At 29.1% G+C, this 25,214-nt stretch overlaps 1 protein-coding gene across 1 annotated transcript; it reads left to right on the top strand.

Moving 5' to 3' along the window:
- Positions 1-1,351: 1,351 nt before the first annotated feature.
- LOC109598302 (uncharacterized) lies at positions 1,352-14,788 on the top strand. Its single transcript, XM_020014183.2, has 9 exons — positions 1,352-1,490; positions 7,366-7,561; positions 10,811-11,002; positions 11,062-11,184; positions 11,439-11,610; positions 11,665-11,804; positions 11,855-12,131; positions 12,188-12,414; positions 12,462-14,788. Exons 2-9 carry the CDS (start codon positions 7,411-7,413, stop codon positions 13,517-13,519), a joined length of 2,340 nt encoding a protein of 779 aa, XP_019869742.2. The 5' UTR covers positions 1,352-1,490; positions 7,366-7,410; the 3' UTR covers positions 13,520-14,788.
- The last annotated feature ends 10,426 nt before the right edge of the window (positions 14,789-25,214 follow it).

The following is a 25,214-nucleotide window of genomic DNA, read 5'->3' as shown; positions in this document are numbered from 1 at the left end:
GTGAGACGTTATCGCCAGGGGATTTCTAAATTAAAACCTTCCTGTACAGGTGGACGTCAGGACGAAGTAGACCATCTCATTAGAACAATGTCAAATCGAATCAATGAGTATTTGCATCATTTTAAAAAACGATAGAGATCAATATACTCAAGATTTACATATGAATTTTTGATAATTTACTACTCCCTGTTACTCAAAACTGTATCCCAAGAAATTAATTAATTCTCACCAATTTTAATGTATAATTTCTATGTCACTGCGTTATACAATGAAATATTAAAATAAACAATACAATTTAACTACACAGTTTTTGTTAAACAAATGTATTACAAGGGTAAATATTTAATAATTTTGTTCGACTTACCTGAAATTTATATTCAGAGGTTTCTAGGATATTTAATCCAAAATTTACATAATCAATTCGGGGGTGGAAATTCTTGGTTGTCCTTTAAATTGCATGGAAAAAATGAGGGATATTCATGACCTAAAATTCTACGATATCTGTGTTTTATTCACACATAAGAAAATAACGGAAAATAATTGTTAACTTCTTTTATTAATATAATTCATCAGTAACATTTTTTATTAATTTCAAAATATAAAAATAAACTGACGTACTACCTTTAAATACGGAACATTTTTTGCTTATTGTTAGAATGAATGGGAAGCTGTAACTATAGTAACTAACTGGGAGGAAGTTTTCAGCAGGAATAATGTTGCCAAATGTCGTTTCTCATTTATATCAATCTGGTTTTCGACTGTCGAAGGGAATTAAATGAGATTACTTTGTTAGGCGCAAATTGTCTCGATCCATTTTCCCGCTTCAACAGCCCCAATCATATTTTAAAAGGGAGACTTCTATTTATTTTTTTATTAGATTTTTCCTTTGAGAACCAATTTTTTCTAAAAATATATAATAAATTTTACTGTTTCATATTTATCAATTATCAATTATTTTTACAGTAGGTGACAAAAACAATTTAGGGTTTTGGGTACTTCAAAATATCTCCTTTAATAAAATAATAAAAAATTAGCATCATACTATTAAAGAATTTAATATATAAATACCATCCCTAATATCCCCAGTCCCAAAAAGGTCCCCTCACCCGATCCCGTACGTCGAGGAAACCGAGCCGACCGTCAACATGGCCGGCGTTTCATCCCCGAAATCAATATCGTAAAACCGACAGGAGAGAGTGTGCCGCCGGCCACCCCGGCATTGTGCCGTCCCGACGCCGCATCTGCGCCGTGCCGCCCCCGCCGTTTTACCCGCCGCCGATACTGCACTTCCAGCCGCACACACCATGCTCTCGTGTTTGTGTACGAGGCGGCGTTCGCGGCCAGGGTTTAGTGAACTTCCGTGAAAATAGAACGGGGTATACGTATCAGGGTGAAGGATGAGTGGTTGTGGACTGAATTTGTGCTAGAAAACCGGAGTGAAGGAGACGCAGTTGGGATATTGTATTTTGCTTTATCGGTTTTTCTGATAGGTGAGTTAATTGTTGCAACGCATTGTTTACCGACAAGGGGTGCAATAAGGGGGTTTAATAATGCACGGCAGTGCGTTGCGGTTGATCGTGTGGTTGGATATGCAAATTTCGTCAAGTGCGTTTGTTTTAAAGGTCAAATGTCGAGATGTTTGAAGCTGTGAAGCCTAAATTTAATATTTTGTATTGATGTATTTGTTACATCAAGTATTGTTTTGATCGAATCGAAATTACTACAAATTTGCATGTATTTGTACTTTTTATATTCAACAATTGTCAGTGCATTATATAATATAATTATTTAATCAATTCATTTATTTAAATGAAATTAGTTATGTTTATAACTTTAAAATATAATTTATATACTTTTGTAAATATAATAGATTGTTAATTTATTTGGACAGGATTAATTTTAAGATTTGTATTATGTGATAAAGGATTAATAATATCTATATAATCTATATAAATTATATATAAATCATCAAAATATTTTTAGTAAACTTGGAGTGTACTTTAGAATTTAAAAATACGATATATTTTGCAAAATATATTTTCATTATTCAAAGATATAATTTGTTTTTTAATATTCATTTATATTGTAGTGAATAATTTATATAATTTTATTAGTTTGTCGATTTTTTGTTGCAAATTAATTTTAAATTAGATACATTTATCTTTTTCACGATTTTGTTTGAATTATGTGAATTAAGTAGAATATTTTCCATATGAGGTATAATTACCAACTTGTTTGTTGTAATGAATTACTAATTATGGCGTTCTTTCTTATTATTTTAATGAAACTAATTAGTTACTCATGGAATATATATATATATATATATATATATATATATATATAATTTTTTTTTATTTGAATTTAATTTATATGGTAATTCCATTTTAAATAATGGTTATATAATAATATATAAATTTTATTTTTGAATTTCTCTTATACTAGGTTAGGTACAAAATATTTCTATATTTTTAGGTTCCTTTTTTAGATTTTTAACTATGGAGACAGAATCGCCAACTTTACTATTTGTTGTAATGATTTACTAACCATTAACCATTAACTTCTTCCTTCATTTTATTATTATAATTAATTTAATTAAATGCCCACAAAATATTTCCTTCAATTTTTGTAGTAAAATTTTTATAATAATATATATTGTTCTTTAAAAATCCTGCAAATTTTGTTTTATAATTTCTGTTTCACCATTACGTATGAAATATTTTAATATTTTGGAGTTTTTTTTTAAAGATTTTTAACTGTTTGTTTAATAGTTCATTATGACTTCCTTCTCCATTTTATTATTTTAATTGAATTAATTAGTTACTTATGAAATATTTTTTAATATATGTTTTCATATTTCCACTTCAAGAAAAATATTGTATTCAAATGGCTCTGTAATAATATTAAAAATTATATTTTAAAATTTCTCTTTCACCATTTTATGTTACATATAAAATATTTGAATATTTTTGAGGTTGCCTTCTTCCTCCACTTTTTGTAGTATAATTTTCCTTATTTGCAATTCAAATAAATATATATTATATTGAAGTGACTCTTTAATAATATTACATATTCTATTTTATAATTACTCTTCCGCCATTTTTTAACTTACGTACAAATTTTTAATCTAATTTATTATTACCTCTTTCTCCATTTTATTATTTTAATTAAATTAATTAGTCAATCACCTATTCCTTCAAATTATTAATATAATTTTCCATATTTCCACTTCAAGAAAAATATAAAATTAATAATATTACAAATTGTATTTTAGAATTTCTCTTTCACCATTTTAGTTACTTATAAAATATTTCATTATTTTTGAAGTTGCCTCCTTCTTCCATTTTATTATTATAATTAGTTTACTTAGATATCATCAAAATATGCTTTCACTTTTGTAGTATAATTTTCCTTATTTCCACTACAAAAAATATATATGATATTCCCTTCCCCCATCTTATAATTTTAATTAATATAATCAGTTACAAAATATATATTTGTAATATAATATTTCCACTGCAAGAAGAATAGAGGAATTATAGTATTCAAATAGCTCTTCAACTTTGCAACAAACATAAAAATAGAGAAATTTCCCGTGACTTCCTCAAAAGGACATCCTCAAACACATACATGATCGATTCCCATAAATCAAACAAAGAAAATCTGTCGAAAACTTCCCCCGCACCGACAATAAGCAGAAGTATGTACTCTGTCAAAAAGCTAAGAAATACAAGGTGTATGAGAACTCCCCCGAGAACGGATCCCCATTTTCGTCCACCCCCCAAACGTAAAAGGAACTATAAAAGTGCTGGCGGGGCTGCAACTAAAGCTTAACCTTGCGGAAATCGTTCCAGAATAACTGCCAGAGGGCTGTTCAAAAAACGAGTTCATGTCTTGAGGCTGCACTTCGTCATAATCAATGGCTTATTAAGCGAACGTAAAGTTATTAGTACGAGATAATCGCAATATCTGGGGCGTTTAAAAATAAATCGCGTATTGTTTGATAAAATCGATGAGGGAAAAAAACTAGGATAAGGCAATGGTCCGATGGATGCTAATGAATTTATGGATTGCGACATTTTGAATTTATTCCAATCTCGGAGAATTCAAATGTTGCAGGAAATCGTCACGCGATTGACCATTTAAAAAAATACCTTCGTGGTAAATGGCGTATTTCGTGACCGATTACATGCAAACTGTTGAAGTGGTAAATTACATTTTCCGTTGCGTAAACTAATTTTGCATATTTAATTAGGACAAATTCGAGACTTAATTAGGGTGTGTATACAAAGCAAGTAGACACAAAACGTATTTGTAACGTTGAGAGCTTTATAATAGGCTATTACACTGTTTATTGATTATATTATAAAGTATTAACTCATTTAAAATACAATTCCCAATTCCAATTGGTTATTAACTTTCTTGTCAATAAATATTAAATAAAATTTACAGACTTTTTTACCTTCTTTAAAGTGTGATTCATGTCAGTAACTTAATCCTCTTAATTCGTTTTTAATGACTTTCTAAAGAGCAGTAGAAAGTTACAAAAATTCAAATTCACATTCCTTGAGGGTTATTAATAATTTAAAAGTTATTTGATTATGCAATTAACAGATGGCTCCTTGTTACATACACAAATCATATGCAACCCAGTGTACATTTTGTTGTTCATTTTGTATCGTATGCCTATATGTATAGTCAAGTACAATTAAAACAGATCCATTTTAATAATCCACTCCAAAAAAAAAAATATAATATTCAAATGGTTTTTTAATAATCCTCCAAATTTTGTCTTAGAATTTCTGTTTCACCATTTTATGAGTAACGTACAAAATATTTCAATATTTTTGAGATTTTATAATAGATTTTTAATTATGGAGACAGAATCATCAACTTTTAAAAACTTTAGTTTTAAAGATTTTCTAACCATTGCCTCCTTCCCCCATTCTATTATTACAATTAATTTAATTAGATACTTACAAAATATTACTCCACTTTTTGTACTATAATTTTCCTTATTTCCATTCCAAAAAATATATATTATTCGAATGGTTCTTTAAAAATCTTACAAATTTTGTTTTAGAATTTCTGTTTCACCATTTTATAAGTTATTTATAAAATATTTCAATATTTTTGAGGAATATTAAAAGATTTCTAACAATAGACATAATTACCAATTTTTCGGTATGTTGTTAAGATTTCCTAACTATTGGTTCCTTCTCTCATTTTGTTATTATAATTAATTTAGATACTTACAAAATATTACTCCATCCTTTGTAATATAATTTTGTTTATTTCCACTCCAAAAAATATACCGTATCAAAAATGATGAGCGTGTCTACTCGCATATTGAGACGGAACATCAATACCCCTTTGTAAACAAAAAGGAAAGATATACATGCAATTATGTGGACGGGCCGAACTGACTGGATCATTTGGTTTTGCTGCGTTTAGCATGCGGTTCGTCTCCGCAGACGTTGTTTTTAGTATATTTTATTTAATTTTTGGGATACATTTTTATTTTGAAAAAAGTAGTTTATTTTTAGAATACTTATTTTTGTTTTCGATATACCCTCAAAAAATATTTCATTTTACAGATTGAAAATTATACAAAGTTACGGAATTTAAATGGAGCATCCGAAGTACTCGAACTACATCCCTACGCATACGGAGAGTTACTAAATGCATTCGCATGATTAATTTACATTGTGCGCCGGCGCGCACCAGCACGGCGCATTGTCTCTGAGAGTAGGGATTCTTACTACCGGGCAAAACTTTTCTCTCTTTGTCGTGCATCCATCTCTTACAACATCCAGACACGAAGAGCATTTTTCGTACGGTATAATATTCAAATCGTTCTTTAATAATTCTCCATATTTTGTTTAAGAATTTCTGTTTTACCATTTATTAGGTTTTTTATAAAATATTTCAATATTTGGAGGATTTTAAAAGAATTTTTAACAATAGAGACATAATAACCAACTTATCTGTGTGTTGTAATGATTTCCTAACTATTGCCTTCTTCCTCCATTTTATTATTAAAATTAATTTATTTAGATACAAATATTCTCCCACTTCTTGTATTTTCCTTATTTATGAATATACAATATTCATATGGTTCCTACAAATTTTGTTTTAATATTTCTATTTTACCATTTTATAAGTAACATACAAAATATTTCAATATTTTTGAGATTTTTTAAAAGATTTTTAGCTAGAGGCAGAGTTACCAACTTTTCTGTATGTTGTTAAGATTTCCTAACTATTGCTTCCTTCCCCCATTTTATTATTATAATTAATTTAATTAGATACTTACAAAATATTACTCCACTTTTTGTAATATAATTTTGCTTATTTCCACTCCAAAAAAATATATAACATTCAAATGGTTCTTTAATAATCCTCCAAATTTTGTTTTAGATTTTCTTTTTCACCATTTTATAAGTTACGTATAAAATATTTCAATATTTTAAAGGGTTTTTGAAAGATTCTTAACTTTGGAGACATATAGTTAAAGTACAATTAAAATGGATCCATTTTAATTCATAAAATTATAATTTTAATATCCATAACTTTTGAACATGTGTTTATAATAGAATAATTTCATAATTAAATGTTTCATACAACTAATTTCAATTACATTACTGTTCCAAAGCTAAAAACATCCAAATATTCACTTTCTTATCAATAAATATTAAATATTCTTTAACAGACTTTGAGTTTGGTTAAAACTCCCCTCTAATATTCCTTGAATAATTCATCAACACCCATCTTTATGGTGTGATTCATTAAGTCAGCAAATGGATTCTCTTAATGCGTTAGTTAACGAATGCGGACAGAAACCGGTCATAATTGTATAATTCGCCCCCTAACTCAATTCTCATCTGCCTTCATCAACTTAATTTTTTCGTTTTTACTGGCTTCATAAAACGCAACGAGAAGAAAATTAAAAAATTTTCAATTTGGCGCTCCTAGAGGGTAATTAATAATTAAAAAATTTAAGTCGCACCCTGATACATACACAAATTACATTTCACCTTGATAGAGTTGTTCCAGTTCTGTGACAAAGTAACTTAATGAGGATGTGTGATTATCAATAAAGAAGAGAGAACAAAGTGCGTTTAAAATTGAAGAGGGATTTATTAAAGACGGCCGTAAATTTTCGGTTTTCAGCATCGTGTTTCAAGTGATTTTAATTACGTTCCCCTAGTGAACGGCATGATCAAAGACGCACTTGTTGACGGACCTGCAAAGGGGAGAAAAATATGAATAAATTGCCAAGACATAATTTACGAACGCCTCCACGTGCAACATTTCCTTCACGCTAATGGATTGAGTCATGAAATTAGATTTTGCGTTTTATTCCAGGGTCAACCGTTGGACGAGGATCAAGACTCGTAAAGTCCTTATGAGATGTGGAGCGCCGTGGCGCCTGACGACGTCAAAAGCGCGGCGCCGTCAGCCAGGTCCAAACACAGTGCCACAGTCGTCGGAGACCACGTCTATTTGCTCGGCGGCAGGAACGGAAATCTGCCCACAAAAGATTTCTGGAAATACAACTTGGGTCAGTATCATTAACAATCTACACTGATTTATTTGTCACTCAAGATTCACCCCACCTTACAAACTGTACTCCTTAACACCTCGACAAACGAATTGAATGTATCCCCTCGAGTCTTGTACAAGAAATCAACCCCTGTTTATTGGAATTAACGCCAAGCAAGATAAACGCACCGAATAACTGTCCATAACGATTTTTTCATGTGAACGTCCTCATTTTTTATTCAACGTTCATGCGGCAGTTCTCGCGTATGAATGAAGGGGGTTGTATAGTATTACGGGACGATATCATTGCGTCTCGCCGCATTTCGGCTCCCCCAAATTGGGGAAAACTCCCGGGGCGATAATAACATACATCATCGAACACCAGACGCGTATGTCTGCGCTCTGGAATTCGTCCAAAACGCCAGCATATGTCTCACAAATATAATATTGATATCCGCATGCATTAATGGAATCATTAAGAAAAAATATTTTTAAAACGCTTCCTAAATTGTTTGATAAAATAAAAATGACCCTTTAAAATAGTAAAGAGTTTTTTGGAGAAAGTTTTTGAATCAATATTAGTCTTCTGAAATAGATAAATTAATTTCGTTGCTTTTTGTTAATAATTAAATAACACTATATACAGGGTGGCAGAACGACCTATAATCCAAAGCAGGACGCAGTAGGAGACCAAAAAATAATAAGTTCCTACATTCTAATGTCCGATCACTTTTTGTTTTCAAGTTACAGGATGTTGAAGTTTTTATTTATAAATTGAAAAGAGTTTTATTAAATAAAAATTTAATTAAACAACATTTCGACATGTGTTCAAATTGGCTTTTATTCAATATTTAATTAAACAACATTTTCCAATTGATGACCTTATTCTTGAATAAATATTTCCAATCTTCGTGTTGATGATTGATAGCATCTTTGAAATATGTTCGGATTATTATGAAATCTATCAATAGACTCCACAATTCTCTCACAATTTTTTAAATTTTTTATAAACCCCCAAAATGAAAAATAGAGAGGATTAAAATCGGGACTATGAACTGTCCATCGTATAGGTTACCCACGAGCTGGCGTTTAATAAATTAAAAATACATTAGAAATATTTCTTATTAAAAATATATTAAAATTATATTAAAAATATATTTACAATATATTAAAGAAATATTAAAAATATATTAAAAACATTAAAATGTACAATTTGAATTGGACCAATCCACATAGTTCCAAATCTTCTTTGTAAAAATGCTCTGAGCTGAGGTTTGATATATTAAAAATTTAATAGAAATATTTCTTATTAAAAATATATTAAAAAATAATAAATATATTAAAAACATTTTAAAAATATATTAAAAATATATTTATTAAACATATATTAAAAGTATATTAAAATATATTAAAATTATTAAATTATTAATTAAATAAATTGAAAACATTAAAAATATATTAAAATATATTAAAAGTAAGTATATTAAAAATGTAATATTAGAATTGGATTACAATACAAATAATATTGCTCTTTGTGAATTTATTATTTATAATGGGCCTTTTGCTTATTATAATTATTTAAGTCAAACTGTAAGAACAAATATAATTGATCGTTATCAAAATCGAGAGAAACAAGAAAAGACGACTAAATAAGTCAGTCGGTTCCGTCTAATAAAAATTTTTTTGATAAGCTGTCTCAACTGCGAAAAAATTAACCTAAAATCAAAAAGCGAAATCGATAATGGACTGGAATGTCAAAAATAATCCAATTTTAACGTCAACTGGAATTAAAGCCAACCTGGAGGAGATGGGACTTGCTGAAATTAGTTCATGGAGTATCAGAAGATGTTTAGTGGATGGGGTGTATTTAACTCTAAATTTACAAGAAAAACTATGGTTTCTACCTAAAATGTGAAATTTCAATTTTGACTTGCTTATTCATATCTCATTCACTGGATTTCAGAACAATAGGGCTGAGTAATTTTTAGTAACGAGTCAAAATTTTTTATATAGTAACATATAGTTTTGTTTATATTAAACATCCTATAGACACTAAACTACATAAAAAATTTATTATGGGTACTTCAATTTTTCTGGCGTAGGTTCCCTTAGACAATTTGCTCTCACATATTGAAGAAATGGGGCTCTTTATAAATGTGGTTGAACATGAAAACGATCCAAAACTCAAATACAAAATTGAGACGGGTTGGTTAAAATACTCACAGCAATTCAAGAAGCTTGAAGACTTGTTATATATTCGATGGAGTCTGTGCCAAGAAAATGGCCCGAAATAATAAAATTAAAAGTGATATTATACAAATTTTTAATATCAAATTAAGTAATACAGATTTAGTCATTAAAATGGCTTTTAAAATTTAAGTTGTCCAGCTCAATTCAGAAAAATATATGTAATATAAATTATAGAATAAAAATATAGTAGTCTATTTAATTATTTATTACTTATGGACAAAGAGAACATTCAATGCGGGTCGTAAATGAATTCCATTAATACCTGAAACTATCACTCCTCCTTCATCAAAGATTAATGCAGGAAAATCAGCGACATTTGTTCCTGCTCGTGAAGGGGAAGCTTTCGACGTAATGAATTGGGGCTTCGAACAGAGAGATTACTGCAAATGGGAACGTCAAAATAACGTATCGCGAGGATCTGGTTGAAACATGTAGTTATGCACTTTTTATGGCTTAAGAAAATTAATTTTGTAACCACGAAATGATTTCTTACTCGGCAAAACTACTGAAACTCATTAATAAAGTTTTGCAATAAATTCCAGCTTGAGGTGGAGTTATGGCCTATTAATAAAGTTGGGATGTAATCATAAAATTCAATTTGCCACACTTTGCTACGCGAGTGTAGCAACGCTGTAGTACAAAGTACTCGACTATATAACTAATTTATAAACTCCATTATGTAATATTAGATTTGAAATGAATAACGTCTCCTTATATTGCTTTTCTATGTCATGATTGGAGGAAATCGTACTTTGTGCCGCCCTTTAAGTTTTGAAATCGAATTCCCCATGTAACAGATTGCATTTCCCTTTGTATTCAATTCAGAGCTCCGCCATTATTCGCCACGTTCGTGATAGAAATTGGAATCCAAAACCCAATATCCATGATAATAACCGGGATTTTGTCGAAAAAACTTTGTGTATGGGATCATCATCAATGTGGTTTTGTTCACTGCACTGAATATTGATTTTTCAATAGAAGCTACAAAGGAAATATTCATTTTATGTTTTATTTCCAGTTACTGGTAAATGGCAACAGTTGAAACCAGTGGGCGAAAAACTGCCATGTCTTCAGGAACACACTGCCGTTGCATACAAGGACAATATTTATGTATTTGGTGGAGAAGTCAGCTTTTCAGCTTGCACCGAAACTCCCCTTTGGGTCTACGACATCAAGGCCAACAGTTGGAAGAAAGTCCGAACTAAAAAAGGTAATAAACCACTACCAATAAATCCATTGTGAACTTTAGTTTAATTAAATTTATTTTAGGAGTATCCACACCGAAGGGGAGGCGAGGACATACCGCACTAGTCCACAGGGGCTCCATGTTGATTTACGGCGGCTATCAGGATTTAAAAGGATCTTCTAGTGAATTATGGGCCTTCCATTTCGGTAAGAGTAACATACATATTTAGTTCCGAAAAAATCTAGTGGTTGAACATTTGCGAAACAGTTTTATGACTGCAACATAAAAAGCAACACATCTGTGTCACTTGAGTAACAAGCGAAGGTATAAATTGCAATCCCAGGTGTGCGATGTAACTTTAGTACCCCCATTTAAGGGGGTGGAAATGTAAACAATGTACGCATACACTCGCAGCAAATCAATTCCAAAACACGCCTTTGTATGCTTTAAATTGTTACAGAGACAGAATCGTGGCATCTTTTATCGACCACCCCGGCAAGAAACGCCGACCATTTCCCGCCACCCCGTCATAAACACACCGCTATTTTGCACGATGACGCCATGTGGATTTACGGCGGCATGACGGATTTGCACGAGAGATCCGATCTTTGGAAATGGGACACTTTGTCGAAGTAAACTATCTTGGTTTTCTTTTATGTTTGGTAATAAACGTTTGGTTGTTGCAGAACGTGGACGAATATAAAAAGTAAAATAAACCCAGGGCCTTTGCACAGCCATGCTGCTTGTAAAATGCCATCTTCCATGTTAATATTCGGGGGTGAAAGAAACGGACAAACCGTCAATGACTTGTGGAAGTTCAACTTTTGTAAGTCACAGAAACTATTCAAATTTCCCAACTAAATGATATAATTCCAGCAACTGAATCCTGGGAGAAGATTACCATATCAGGTTTGAAACCGCAGCCAAGAGCTGAAACGATAGCTTTTACAGTCTCCGAGCTTTTGTTGAATGACCCTTCGCACACATCCCTGGAATCGAAAGCTTTGAGGACGAGACAAAGGACCTGCAATTCGGCCGATCGTGGCAATAGACATTCTTCGTACTTGCCAAATAATAGGGTAGCACCCAGTGAGAAAACCTACGTGTTTCAGCCAAACCAAAAGAACTATAACGATGGCAGTGACATTAAGAGGTAAAGTAACATTATTAAATCTATTTAAATTATTAATTAACCACAAATAATTCTAGTGATTTAGCGGAGCAGTATTCAGAAGTGAACAGATCTTCCAGGAGTTTCCTACAAGAGATCAGCAAACTGTCTCAGTTAAACATCTCAAAAATCAGCAATAAATGCAGTTACACAGTGTTGACCGGCTCCAACACTTCCGACAGCACCGAAAGCTTATTAAGAACACACACCAGTCCACAAACTGCGGAAAAGGACATTGAAATCGAATTTTCCACCCCCTCAAGAGGTAATCTATCAACTTCAATCGTCCAATGCTGATTAAAATTATTTTAGGTACGATGGTGAAGTCCAAGTCGGCTTACGTGATGAAGAAATATCAGTTGGACATATCGGAAGACGAGGAGAACAGAGAGCCGTCAAAGAAGAAGGTGGATTTCGACCCAACAATTAAAAAAATAACCAGAGAACCAATATCAGTGCCAAATTTTAGTATTTTAAATCTCGCCTCACCAGTATTAACACCTGTAGAGACCACCAAGTTGGTGTACCTGACTGACGAAGAAAACGATTGTGATAGCGAAGAACGAATCAAAGAAGCCAAACTTGCGAATCAACCACCCGAACCCGAACCGGATCCGGAACCGATTGAGAAAATCATCATTTACGAAAAGGAGAACGAGTACGAGGAGAACTTTGAAATGGATAATTTCGACACGTTCAAATTGAAACGTGGTGAAAGTTACAGCTCACATCTTGCTTACGCCGATAATCCTCTATACCAGGAGATGATTAAAATGTCCGAAACCGAGGAGAATGTTTCCTCTACGTCAGACTACGCCAGCATAGAGACGGTTAACAGATTATCGTCAGCTAGTAATTACAGCGTCAAAACTACCACACCTCAAGAAGAAAACTTGAAGAACAGACAAAAAGACAGGGACGGGCCTTTTGGTTTTTGCAATCCAAACTACATGGGACCCGAGATTAAAGCAATACTCAACAACGATAACAAAGATAAGAAAGTCGTTGCCAAACTGCTGACCACCAAATCTTTAGACTGCAACGAAGAAGCTGAGGTGCTGGAGCTGCAGAACTTAAACGGGGTGCTCGACAGAAACACGAAAGTCTTATACCGTCATTCATGCAGGGTGAACAGACCACCGAAAACGTTGGCACTCGACACCAAGAAAACGATTTTGGACAAGCACAGGGCTCAAAGTGCCAGTCGTGTGGAAAGAGTCATTAAGACGGAGAAGAAGGCGGAGAAAACCGTTAATTATGGGATTGAGCCGTTTGTACCGCTGTACGTATACATTATGGGAGGCAAGGAACAGGGACAGGTGACAGTTTTCCAAAGACCCATCTCTATTTGGAAACTGAAGCTCTTTTAAGGTTGAATAAGTCTGAGCAAATGGGATTTATGTTATTCGTGTCTTTTAGATGAAACCTTTGATAACATGCTTTGTAATTAGATAGCTGTTTAAGACGTAATGATTTTTATAAGCGTTTTAAAGGATTTTCCCCCCATGTACGTAAATAGAATGAGCTTTTTACGATAGGGTAATATGAGAAAAATCTATGAAATGTTCTGAAACTTCTTCAACTCTTAAACAATTTTATTAACAAATTAGACACTTTCTTCAAGTATTTATAATTTGTTTTAAATAAATATTTAAATCAAGTATTAAAAAGTTATCTTCCTAAATTATTTGATAACTGACTTATTAACGACTATCTCAATTGGTTCAACTTCCATTTTAAGTAATTTTTTTTGTAAATTTTTTATGTATATAACATCTGTAGGATGAAAAATATAAAAAAATATATCAAATTAAATTTGGTATCTGATATTTTTGTCACATTGCATGTATGTAAATATTTTGTTCTCAACTTCTATTAATAACTTAAACTACCATAATAAACACAAAGAATTTAATAATTACATTCACTTTCATTTTTAACTAAATTAACAAATAAGTATTTCGTCAATTATTCAAAAAACATCATGTACTCCATCTAATTATATTTCTAACACGTTTCACTTATTTTCCTATAAAAGGTTAGTGATTTTTGGCTCGTAATTTTCGATGATTTTACAACTTTATTAAGCTAGAAATTAGTACAAATTCGTCCAAGCAAATCCGTTCTTAAAATAAAAATATCACTCAATTGACTAAAGCAAAACTAGATTTAGATTAACTTATTCGTTGATTTGTGCAATAATTTCTTCTTTTGTGATAGATTTTGTACATTTTTTACAGTTTGTGTATGTTGTACGTTCGTTTTGTTGTATGTTTTTTCTTAAAATGATTGTTTTTGTTGAGTTATTAGATGTATAAATTGTAAATAAGTGTTCTGTTAATAAATAAATGTAAAATGTGTCGGTTTCCTTTGATTAAGTGTTCGAATAAATCTGTGCTAGAATAAAATTAAAGAAATAATCAAAATTAAAAATTCTTATCCCTGGGTACTACAAAAATGATTATGCAAACTTATTTCCACAGGTTTTTAACCGTCTCTCAAATAATTAATTTTACTGGATAAGAATTTTGTTTATTTTGATCATTAGATATAAAAAATATAGAAGAAATTTATTTTTTAAAATTTACACTAGTTAAACAGATTGACACTATAGACACAATAAATATTGTAGATGTTCATTGTTCGTTTTATTTCGATGTAACATTTTAAATTCAAATACCCCTGCTGCAAACTTATTAGTATAAATTTTATACACAATTGTGTTTCTGCGTTAGAATAAAATTGAAGAAATTATGAAAATTAAAAATTCTCATCCCCGAATGTTATAAAAACGTTTATACATTTTATTTCGACAGGATTGTGTTCGAATGAGTCTGTGCCAGAATAAAATTGAAGAAATAACAAAAATAAAAAATTCTTATCTCCGAATATTATAAAAATTATTATACATTTTTATTTCAACATTTCTCAAATAATTTCTTTTACTTCTAATTTTTATATAAAAGAAGCTTATTTTTTTTAATATTTACACTGGTTAAACAGATTGACACTATAAAAACAATAAACTATAGACACAATAAATATTGTAGATGTTCAATTTTAGTTTTATTTCGACGTAATATTTTAAATTTAAATAACCCTGCTGCAAATGTTAATGTACTTAATGCTCAATACTAATGAAATTTATCATTATAAATTTTAAACAGAACTGTATTTCTGCGTTAGAATAAAATTGAAGAAATTATGAAAATTAAAAATTCTCATCCCCCAATGTTATAAAAACGTTTATACATTCTATTTCGACAGGATTGTGTTCGAATAAGTCTGTGCCAAAATAAAATTGAAGAAATAACAAAAATAAAAAATTCTCATCTCCGAATATTATAAAAATGATTATACATTTTTATTTCAACAGGATTTTACATATTTCTTAAATAGTTTCTTTTACTTCTAGTTATTATATAAAATAAGCTTATTTTTTAATATTTACACTGGTTAAACAGATTGACACTATAGACGCATTAAATATTGTAGATGTTCAATTTTCGTTTTATTTCGATGAAATATTTTAAATTTTAATATACCTGCTACAAATCTACTTAATACTCAATACTAATGAAATTTATTTTATAAAGATTTAACACAATTGTGTTCGAATGAGTCTGTGTTAGAATAAAATTGAAGAAATAATGAAAATTAAAAATTATCATCCCCGAATATTATAAAAATTATTATATATTTTTATTTAGACTGATTTTTACACATTTCTTAACTTCTACTTCTTATATAAAAGAAACTTATTTTTTAATATTTACACTAGTTAAACAGATTGACACTATAGACAATAAATATTATAGATGTTCAATGTTCTTTTTATTTCGATGTAATATTTTAAATCTAAATACCCCTGCTACAAATATTAATGTACTTAATGCTCAATACTAATGAAATTTATTATTATAAAGTTAAAATACAGTTGTGTTCCAATGAGACTATGTTAGAATAAAATTGAAGAAATAATGAAAATTAAAAATTCTCATTTTCGAATATTATAAAAATAATTATACATTTTTATTTCTACAGGATTTTACACATTTCTTGAATAATTTCTTTTACTTCTACCTCTTATATAAAAGAAACTATTTTTTTAATATTTACATTAGTTAAACAGATTGACACTATAGACACAATAAATTATGTAGACGTTCAATGTTTTTTTATTTCGATGTAATATTTTAAATTTAAATACCCCTGCTACAAATGTTAATGTACCTAATGCTCAATACTAATAAAATTTATTATTATAGTATAGTATAAATACAATTGTCTTTGAATGTTTTTACACATTTCCTAAATAATTTCCTTTAAATGATAAGAATCTTGTTTACTTTGAACATTAGATACAAAAAATATAAAAGGAACTTATTTTTTAATACTTGACACTATAGATACAATAGATGTTCATTGTTTGTTTTATTTCGATAAAATGTTACAAACTTATATAACAACATAATTCATTATTAAATTAAATTGAATTAAATACAGTTTTGTTCTGAAATTCATTAAATTTTATAAGTGCATTCCAGGCATAATCCGGAAACAATAATTTGTCAAATAAATCATTTCAAGGGTATAATGGTGACAGCTTTCATTATAAGAAATCGTTCTATTGATGAAAGACTTTATTAGTAATTGTTCTTCTCAGTTAAATGCAAGGGGTGTTTCAAGGTCTTAACATCCTAGATCTAAATTATACGACTACAGTATCCCAATTAATTTACTCTGGTTCCTATATTCCATTACAACATTCTTATTGTGAAATGTATAAATTAAACAACTTCGTTTTTGAAATAAAAAAATGTCACTCATTAGAATAAATTAAATGTAGATTTTATTAATATTTATTTATTAAATACTGCAGTTATTTCTTTTGTGATAGATTTTATATATTTCTTAAAATTGTTGTAGATTACTTTTTTGTATGTTTTTTTTTATAAAATTATACTTTTTGTTGGGTTATTAGATGTATAAATTATAAATAAATGTAAAATGTGTCTATTTCCTTTCATTAAATGTTCGAAGAAATTTGTGAAAAACAAATTTCAAGAGAAAAATCAAAATTAATAAATCTTGTACCACAAAATTGTATTTACAACTGATTACCCATTTTACAAATAATTTGTTTTACTGGATAATATTTTATTTCATCTTAAATACCCTGCCTACAAATGTAAATGTATTTAATACTCGACATTAATGAAATTCTTTATTGTAAAATATAAACACAGATTTGTTTTAAAATTGATCAAATTTTACAAGTGTACTTCAGGTACAAGCTGGAAGCAATAAATCATTTCAAGGGTATATTCGTGACAGCTTTCATTATTAGAAATTGTTCTTTTAATAAAATACTTTATTAGTAACTGTTCCTTCGACATTCGAAATTAAATGTCAGGGATGTTACTTAAAAGTCTTAACATCATCTAAATTATATCACTAAATTACCCCAATTATTAATAATAATAAACTACTGTTGCCAATCTGTACAAAACAAAATTGAAGAAATAATTATAATTAAAAATTCTTGTACCCCCGAGTACTATAAACATGATTATACAAATCTGTAATTTGTTTTACTAGATAAAAATTTTGCTTATTTTGATCATTAGATATAAAAAATATAGGAATCTTCAATTTTTTAAAATTTATTAGATAAATAGATTAACACTATAGACACAATAAGTATTATAGATGTTCATTGTTTGTTATATTTCGATTTTCATCTAACTAGAGTTGTTAATGTTCTTAAATCTCGATATTAATAAAATTCATTATTATAAAATATAAATACAGATTTGTTTTGACATTCATCATTCACACAGTTTTCATTATAAGAAATAGTTCCTTTGATGAAAGACTTTATTAGTAACAGTTTTTTCGACCTTCGCAGTTAAATGAAAAGAGTGCTTCAGTCTCAACATTCAGAATTCAAAATATTCGACTAACGTATCCCAATTAATTTACATCTTGTTTCTATATATAATTAGAACATTGTTACTGTGAAGTATAAAGAAATTCGGTCTTGAAATAAAAATATCACTAGTGCCAAACTAGATTTAGATTAACTTGATTTGTGTACTAATTTTTTTATGATTTTGTATAAGTTATAAGTTTTTCTTAAAATGATTGTTTTTGTTGAGTAATTAAACGTATAAGTTGAAAATAAGTATCTTGTTGATAAATAAATGTGAAATGTGTCGGTTTCCTTTGATTAAGTGTTCGAATAAATCTCTGCTGGAATAAAATTGAAGAACTAATCATTTTTATCCCCCAGTGCAATAAAAATGATTATACAAATTTATTTTTACAAGTTTTTTTATTTTTCAATTAATTTATTTTACTGGATAAGAATATTATATATTTTTATCACTAGATATAATAAATATAAAAAAATATTAAATTTATTCTAGTTAAACATTAAATATTTTGAACTCATATATCCTGGTTACAAATGTTAATGACCTAAAGGCTCGGTACTAATGAAATTCATTATTAAAAAATATAAACACAGATTGTTTTGAAATTAATTAAAATTTACAAGTGAATTCCAGGTACAAGCTGGAAACAATAATTTGACAAATAATCAAACAAATCACTTCAGGGTTAATATTCGTGACAGATTTCATTATCAAGAATCGTTTCTTTGATGAAAGACTTTATTAGTAATTGTTCTTTCGACTTTCGCAGTTAAACGCAAGGCGTGTTTCAAAGTCTCAACATCCTGAATATAAATTATATGACTAAATTATCCCAATTAATTTACCTCAGGTTGCTGTATATAATTACAGCACTGTTACTGCGAGGTATGTAAAATAAACAACTCTTGAGCCAGACACCACGACACTCTATAAAGCATTTATATGCAAAATGCATACAGTTGCTTTGACATTTTGACATAATCAACTCTGTATAATATATATGGAAACTCTTTATAAAAAGAGATCACATTGGAAATATATTCAGTGACACAGACAATAGAGCATATAGATTTAGTGTTCAGATTTAATAAATTGTAGTTGCACAGTTTTTGACCCAATAAAAAAAATTAAAATTTGCAGATATAGAGACTACCGATAGAAGGAAAAACTTAGAACTTTTAGTATTAAAATTTGAAATTTCATAATGTTTGAAATAAAATTATAAACATCAATCTGGTTATCACATCTATTGACACTCCGAGCAACAATTATATGTATGTTTATGTGTTTTTTATTATTCAAATATATTACGGGCTGTACAATATTATGACAAAATATAAATACAATTTTAATTAATTATTCATATTATTTATGGATAGTATTTGTATTTACTTAAAATTAAATGCACTTGATTTTTAACATTATTTTAATTATTTGCATCATTGTCATCATTAATTTCAACAATACTTAGACTTTTTGTACTTTCAATTATTTCATTTTGTTCTAAATAGATACAATAGGCTATAGCACTATAAGTCAGCTGTATAGCTACATACCGTATCAAAAATGATGAACGTGTCTACTCGCATATTGAGACGGAACATCAATACCCCTTTGTAAACAAAAAGAAAAGATATACATGCAATTATGTGGGCGGGCCGAACTGACTGGAGGGGATCATTTGGTTTTGCTGCGTTTAGCATGTGGTTCATCTCCGCAGACGTTGTTTTTAGTATATTTTATTTAATTTTTGGGATACATTTTTATTTTGAAAAAAGTAGTTTATATTTAGAATACTTATTTTTGTTTTTGATATACCCTCAAAAAATATTTCATTTTACAGATTGAAAATTATACAAAGTTACGGAATTTAAATGGAGCATCCGAAGAACTCGAACTACATCCCTACGCATACGGAGAGTTACTAAATGCATTCGCAAAGATTAATTTACATTGTGCGCCGGCGCGCACCAGCACGGCGCATTGTCTCTGAGAGTAGGGATTCTTACTACCGGGCAAAACTTTACTCTCTTTGTCGTGCATCCATCTCTTACAACATCCAGACACGAAGAGCATTTTTCGTACTGTATATACTGCTATAAGCATGTCGGTGACTCGAATACACGAGATTTCATCCATCCAAAGAGTGTCTAAGGCGTCCAGTCACTATCAACATGATTCCCTGGTTGCTAAACAAACTTTGAACAATTGATGAACGAGCATGTCGGTGACGCAAGCCCATAAGATATTCCCCTACCAAAAAATGCCAAACGGGGCTAAAGAAGTTTTCACTTGAAAAAAACTGAATATATTGAACAGTATGATTTTTATAAACTAGTGATGGGTTGGGTGTTTACGATGATCCAGACACTCTTGAGGTACTTCATACCACTTCACTTTTAATCTGAAGGTCTTCTGAAAACTGTATTTTGAAGAGTAAAGTCAGCATGTTGGGTTAAACAATATCTTAAATGTTAAATGTGATCGATTCTCATAGGCAATGACAACCCAAATCATGACTTCAGCTTTTCCACAAAAAAAGTGTAGATTTTATCTTTTTTCAATGTGTCTTCTAATACAGTATTAGCCACAATACCTGGAATTTTTACGGTATCATATTATTATACATTAATATTATTAATATTCTAAAATATAATAGATTTATTAGATATTAGATAAAAATATTTTTACTATAATGATTAAGTAGTTTCCCACTGTGTATAGCAAATCAAGAATTGTTGAAATTTATTAGACAAAAAACGTATTATTTTTTTGAAAGCTACTATTTATGGTGAAATAAGTGTTTTAAACATTCCTTTAATGTGTTAATAACCTTATTAAAATGGGTAAAAGCAAATTTGTTGGTTTGGAGGACCTGATAAATCTTCAGGCAGATGAAACATCATCTTGGGATTTCTACTAAGACTACACATTAAAGATTGGATTCTGGCTTAAAAAGTTGTAGGCCAGCAATGAGACCACTTCTACAAAAGAAGAACATTGCAGCCAGTCTAAAATTTGCCCAAGAGCACATTAAGTAGAAGAGAATGACTGGAAAAAAATTGTTTGGAGTGACGAATCCAAGATTAACCTGTTTAACAGTGATGGTTCATGTTCGTCATCCAAAAAGTTGAACGATTGAATAAAAATACATAAAACCAACTGTTAAATATAGAGGAGGTTCTGTGATTATATGGGGGTGTTTTTCTTTGTACGGAGCTGGTTCACTTCACCGTATAGAGGGATAATGGATGAGTTCGTTTATAAAGACATCCAAAGTAATGTTTTGGTGACGTATTTGTTAGAAAAAATGCCAATAAGGTCAATTTGTTTGAAAAAATGTCTGATGGTTGGTATTCAATAGAAGAGAGGCAAATTGATAAATTGATTGAAACAATGTTTAAGAGATGTGAAGCACTTATAAAAGCCAAAGGTTTTTATTTCATAAACAATAATAATAATAAAATATTCCAAATATTTTGTTCAGCTATATTGTTTTTAAAATAATATATAAAAATAATTCAAGCAAAAATAATAAAATTAATAATAAATTATTAACAATTTTAACAATTCTTTACGTACCGGACTGTCATGTTTGGGCAAACAAATTTTACTCCATAGTTGACTTTATATCACACTAATTGACTATGATGTTGTAATTAAAGAAAAAGTTCTAAAGACAGAATTCTTTGGCAAACATTTCGCTTGGTGAGAAGTCTTCTCTAAATCAATGTCTTCCTGAACATCTAAAACGTCCTTCGAAATTTTCTTCAACAATTCCAGACAGTGTTTCGATTTCGGTTAATCCGATTAGCAATTTCCACAAACCAAAGTCCTGCTGCTTTTAAGCCAATAATTCGCCCCCTATCAAACTCACTTAGATGATTAAAATTCGCACGTCTCCGTACTAATAGCATCTGAAATGAATGAAAAAATCCTTTCAACACAACAAAAGTGAAATGAATTCTGAATTGTGACTTTAACAAACACAAAAATTATATAAAAAGAAATGCAACACAATAACTCTTCGACAAAAACTTTCAACATAATCATAATCATTATTTGTTCTCATATGTACGAGCCTAGGCATCAAATTTTGTGTTGTATGTGTTCTATTTTCTATATCACTGAGTATAACAAGACACCCTTATTCGTCCTCCGCTCCTTTCACTTAACGACATCCAATTCACTTTGTTAAATGCAGTTTAAGAGGATAGAAATAAAGTTAAACTGTTGCCAACAAAGTTTCGCATTGTTTGTCACAGCAAACTGTTAACAATTGTACAAAATTCCTTTTTGAAAAGATCAGGAATGCAAATTAATGTTATTAAACACCAAAACGTATTGTGTTAATAACGTAAGAATAAATTAATTTTAAAGCTAATTAGTATATAACCTTTGGGGGTGAAAACGTCTGGAAACTGATTGGTTTCTTTAATTAAAACTGAACGTAATTGATTCGTTACTTTATTAAAAACCATCTTAATTAGTTTTTATTCGTTAAAAACATCTAACTGTTATTTAAGGTATTGAAAAATTAATTTTATAAAAAAATACGTTTATTTGGAAGTTATTTACAATAATATGCTTAAAACTACAATATACGTTTGACAATAAATTAATTATTTAATATTTAATATTAGCCTAAAATTGTCTAATTTAAAATTGCACATATTTACAATAAACAGCTTAATTAATGTTTGTATGGCTAAAAAACGGGGCTCTAGTTTTGTTAGCTATACAAACTAATAATCTTAAATCTATGCACATGCTTAAAACATTTTGGTGTTAATTAAACAATAATATTATGTAAATTGACATCAATATCCATTATTTTAGATAAAATTGAAATATAAAAATTATTTATTTACACACCTATTACTTAAATTATCACGCAAGTAGAATTGTACAATTTTTTTACAATTACACTGTTCCTTTAAACCTTTATGATCACAAGCATAAATTCGTCATAAAACAATGTTGTACGTTTAATTCTTCACCTTATTAAGTACGTGTTCCACATGTTTCATTAATAAATTAATTAATAATCACATTTTTTAGGTGTCAAAGGATCAGGATTCGTCAACATCCTATATAGGTAATAAAAGTCATGTTCTTCAAACTATAAATTTCAATACTGATAACTGGTAATGTTCAGTTTTGTCCTGTTCTTGGGTGATACAAAATATTTTTGATTTAATGAATAATAACTCAGTCAAGTTTTAACACATTGTCAAGATTATGACTGAAACAGGAAATCTGCACAATTTACGGTTATTTCTGGATTTACGGTTTAATGTTTCGTTACTAGAATTATTGGGTTGTAAAACGTTTCCGACCAAAAAACTATTACACTCATCGTTTTATTTTTCGCGTTAGCTTAATTGCCTCTAAAGTTGTGCAAATTTTTCACTTACAAGCACAGTAATTTTTCGCACCAAATCCCGAAAAACTTTAAACGACATTACCCGATAGTTTTATAATTTATCATGAAATTTTCACTGGAGACTTGATCACACGGAGTGTTTTCAAAAACTTAATTTCCTCTCGGTCCCCTTTGAATTCATCAATCACTCGAATCGCGTTACATCCATAACGAAATTGATAACAACACGTTGACGTGTATAAAAAATAAATAATGGGTTTATCACCACCGAAACACATTGCAAACTCAATGGACAACACAATTGAAGCGTGCAAATTCGAACAAAATCGAAATTAATTAAACAATTATTTTTCATTCGCTGATTGCAGGTTTAGAAAGAAACGTGATTACGTGAATGGGAACAATCCTCTTTGTGTGTGTGTGTGTTGTGGCAGGTTTCATTAATCATAAGAAACGTTGGCTGATTTATGAACGTGGAATTAGCGGATTGTTGTTCGATAGGTTGCATCAGCAGCGAAACTTTTTCTCACCCTAGTCAAGTTGTCAATCGCCTGGTTTTTTTTCTGGGTGTAAAAAATTGATTGGGATCAAGTTATGAATAACGCATAGTTGTGGGACTTCGTTTTGGGATTTGTTCGTAGTTAATGAGGTCTAATATCATTAATTTTTTGGGTGTATAAAATATAAAGGTGCTTTTTTAAAGTCATTTTGTTTTTTAGTGTAAAAAGTTTAAAGTTTTGTAATTGTACAAATATATGTAAAGTTTTTAAACGAATTATACTAAAAGTTATGTCCATAAGTTGATTAAGACTCTAATATGTAATTATGTCCATAAAATAATGACATTATTTTATCACGTAATATTAAATTTTAATATATTTTTTTAATATTTTAATATAATCTACAAAATAATTCGTTTTATTTATTTTTAAAATAATTAAAACGATATTTTAAATTAAATTATAATTTTTATATTTAATGTCTTTAAAATGTACTATTTTTATAAAAATTTGGATAAGGAATAAGTAAATAATTTCGAAAAAATTTGTTTACGCATTATATATAATTATTTACTTTTTTATTTTATTACTTAATTATTTTAAAAATGAATAAAAATTAGTTAAATAGTTTTCTGAATTTATTACAGGAAACAATTAATTTTGATTCATTTTTTAAAAGAGTGTTTAGACTTTTAGAAATTATATAAATAAATCTGATAAGGTATTATCTAATTTAATTAAACATAAATTCAAAATGTATGTATACATTTTTGGGACAAATACAGATTAAAATTTAAAAATGAATTTAAAAACTTATTTTGAAAGTTTTAGTAACTTGTTTCAATTAGAATTTTAATGATTAATAATCATAAACTAATTGTAAAAAATTGTCTACTCAGCAATTGTTTGTGTGTTTGTCTAAATTATAAAATTCATTTTTTTTTTAATAGAGAGTATATGTAATAAATAAACTAGTTTTTAAAATTTTGTAAAAGACTTAAAATGTCTCTTGTTTATCATATTTTTATGTCTAAGATTTTAATAAAGACAAAATAAGTAAATATTTTCAGAAAATTCGTTTACAAATTAAAAATAATTGCAACAGAATTTTATATAAGACATTAATATGTGTAAAAGGGATTAAAACTTAAAATGTTTTTAAAGTTTTATTTGTCATGTTCAATTTTTAGATTTTAATAAGAGCAGATTCAGTAATTATTTTCAGATAATTAACATATTA

The sequence above is a fragment of the Aethina tumida genome, chromosome 5 (genome assembly GCF_024364675.1).
Source record: "Aethina tumida isolate Nest 87 chromosome 5, icAetTumi1.1, whole genome shotgun sequence".
Classification (NCBI taxonomy): Eukaryota; Metazoa; Arthropoda; class Insecta; order Coleoptera; family Nitidulidae; genus Aethina; species Aethina tumida.
The sequence above is the reverse complement of the archived record's forward strand: the minus strand, read 5'-3'. Positions and strand labels throughout refer to the sequence as shown.

Coding starts and splice junctions, on each gene's coding strand:
- LOC109598302 (XM_020014183.2), top strand. CDS start 7,411: ATGTGGAGCGCCGTGGCGCCTGACGACGTCAAAAGCGCGGCGCCGTCA. Junction 11,003..11,061: donor GAAAGTCCGAACTAAAAAAG/GTAATAAACCAC, acceptor AATTTATTTTAG/GAGTATCCACACCGAAGGGG. Junction 11,611..11,664: donor AAATGGGACACTTTGTCGAA/GTAAACTATCTT, acceptor TGGTTGTTGCAG/AACGTGGACGAATATAAAAA.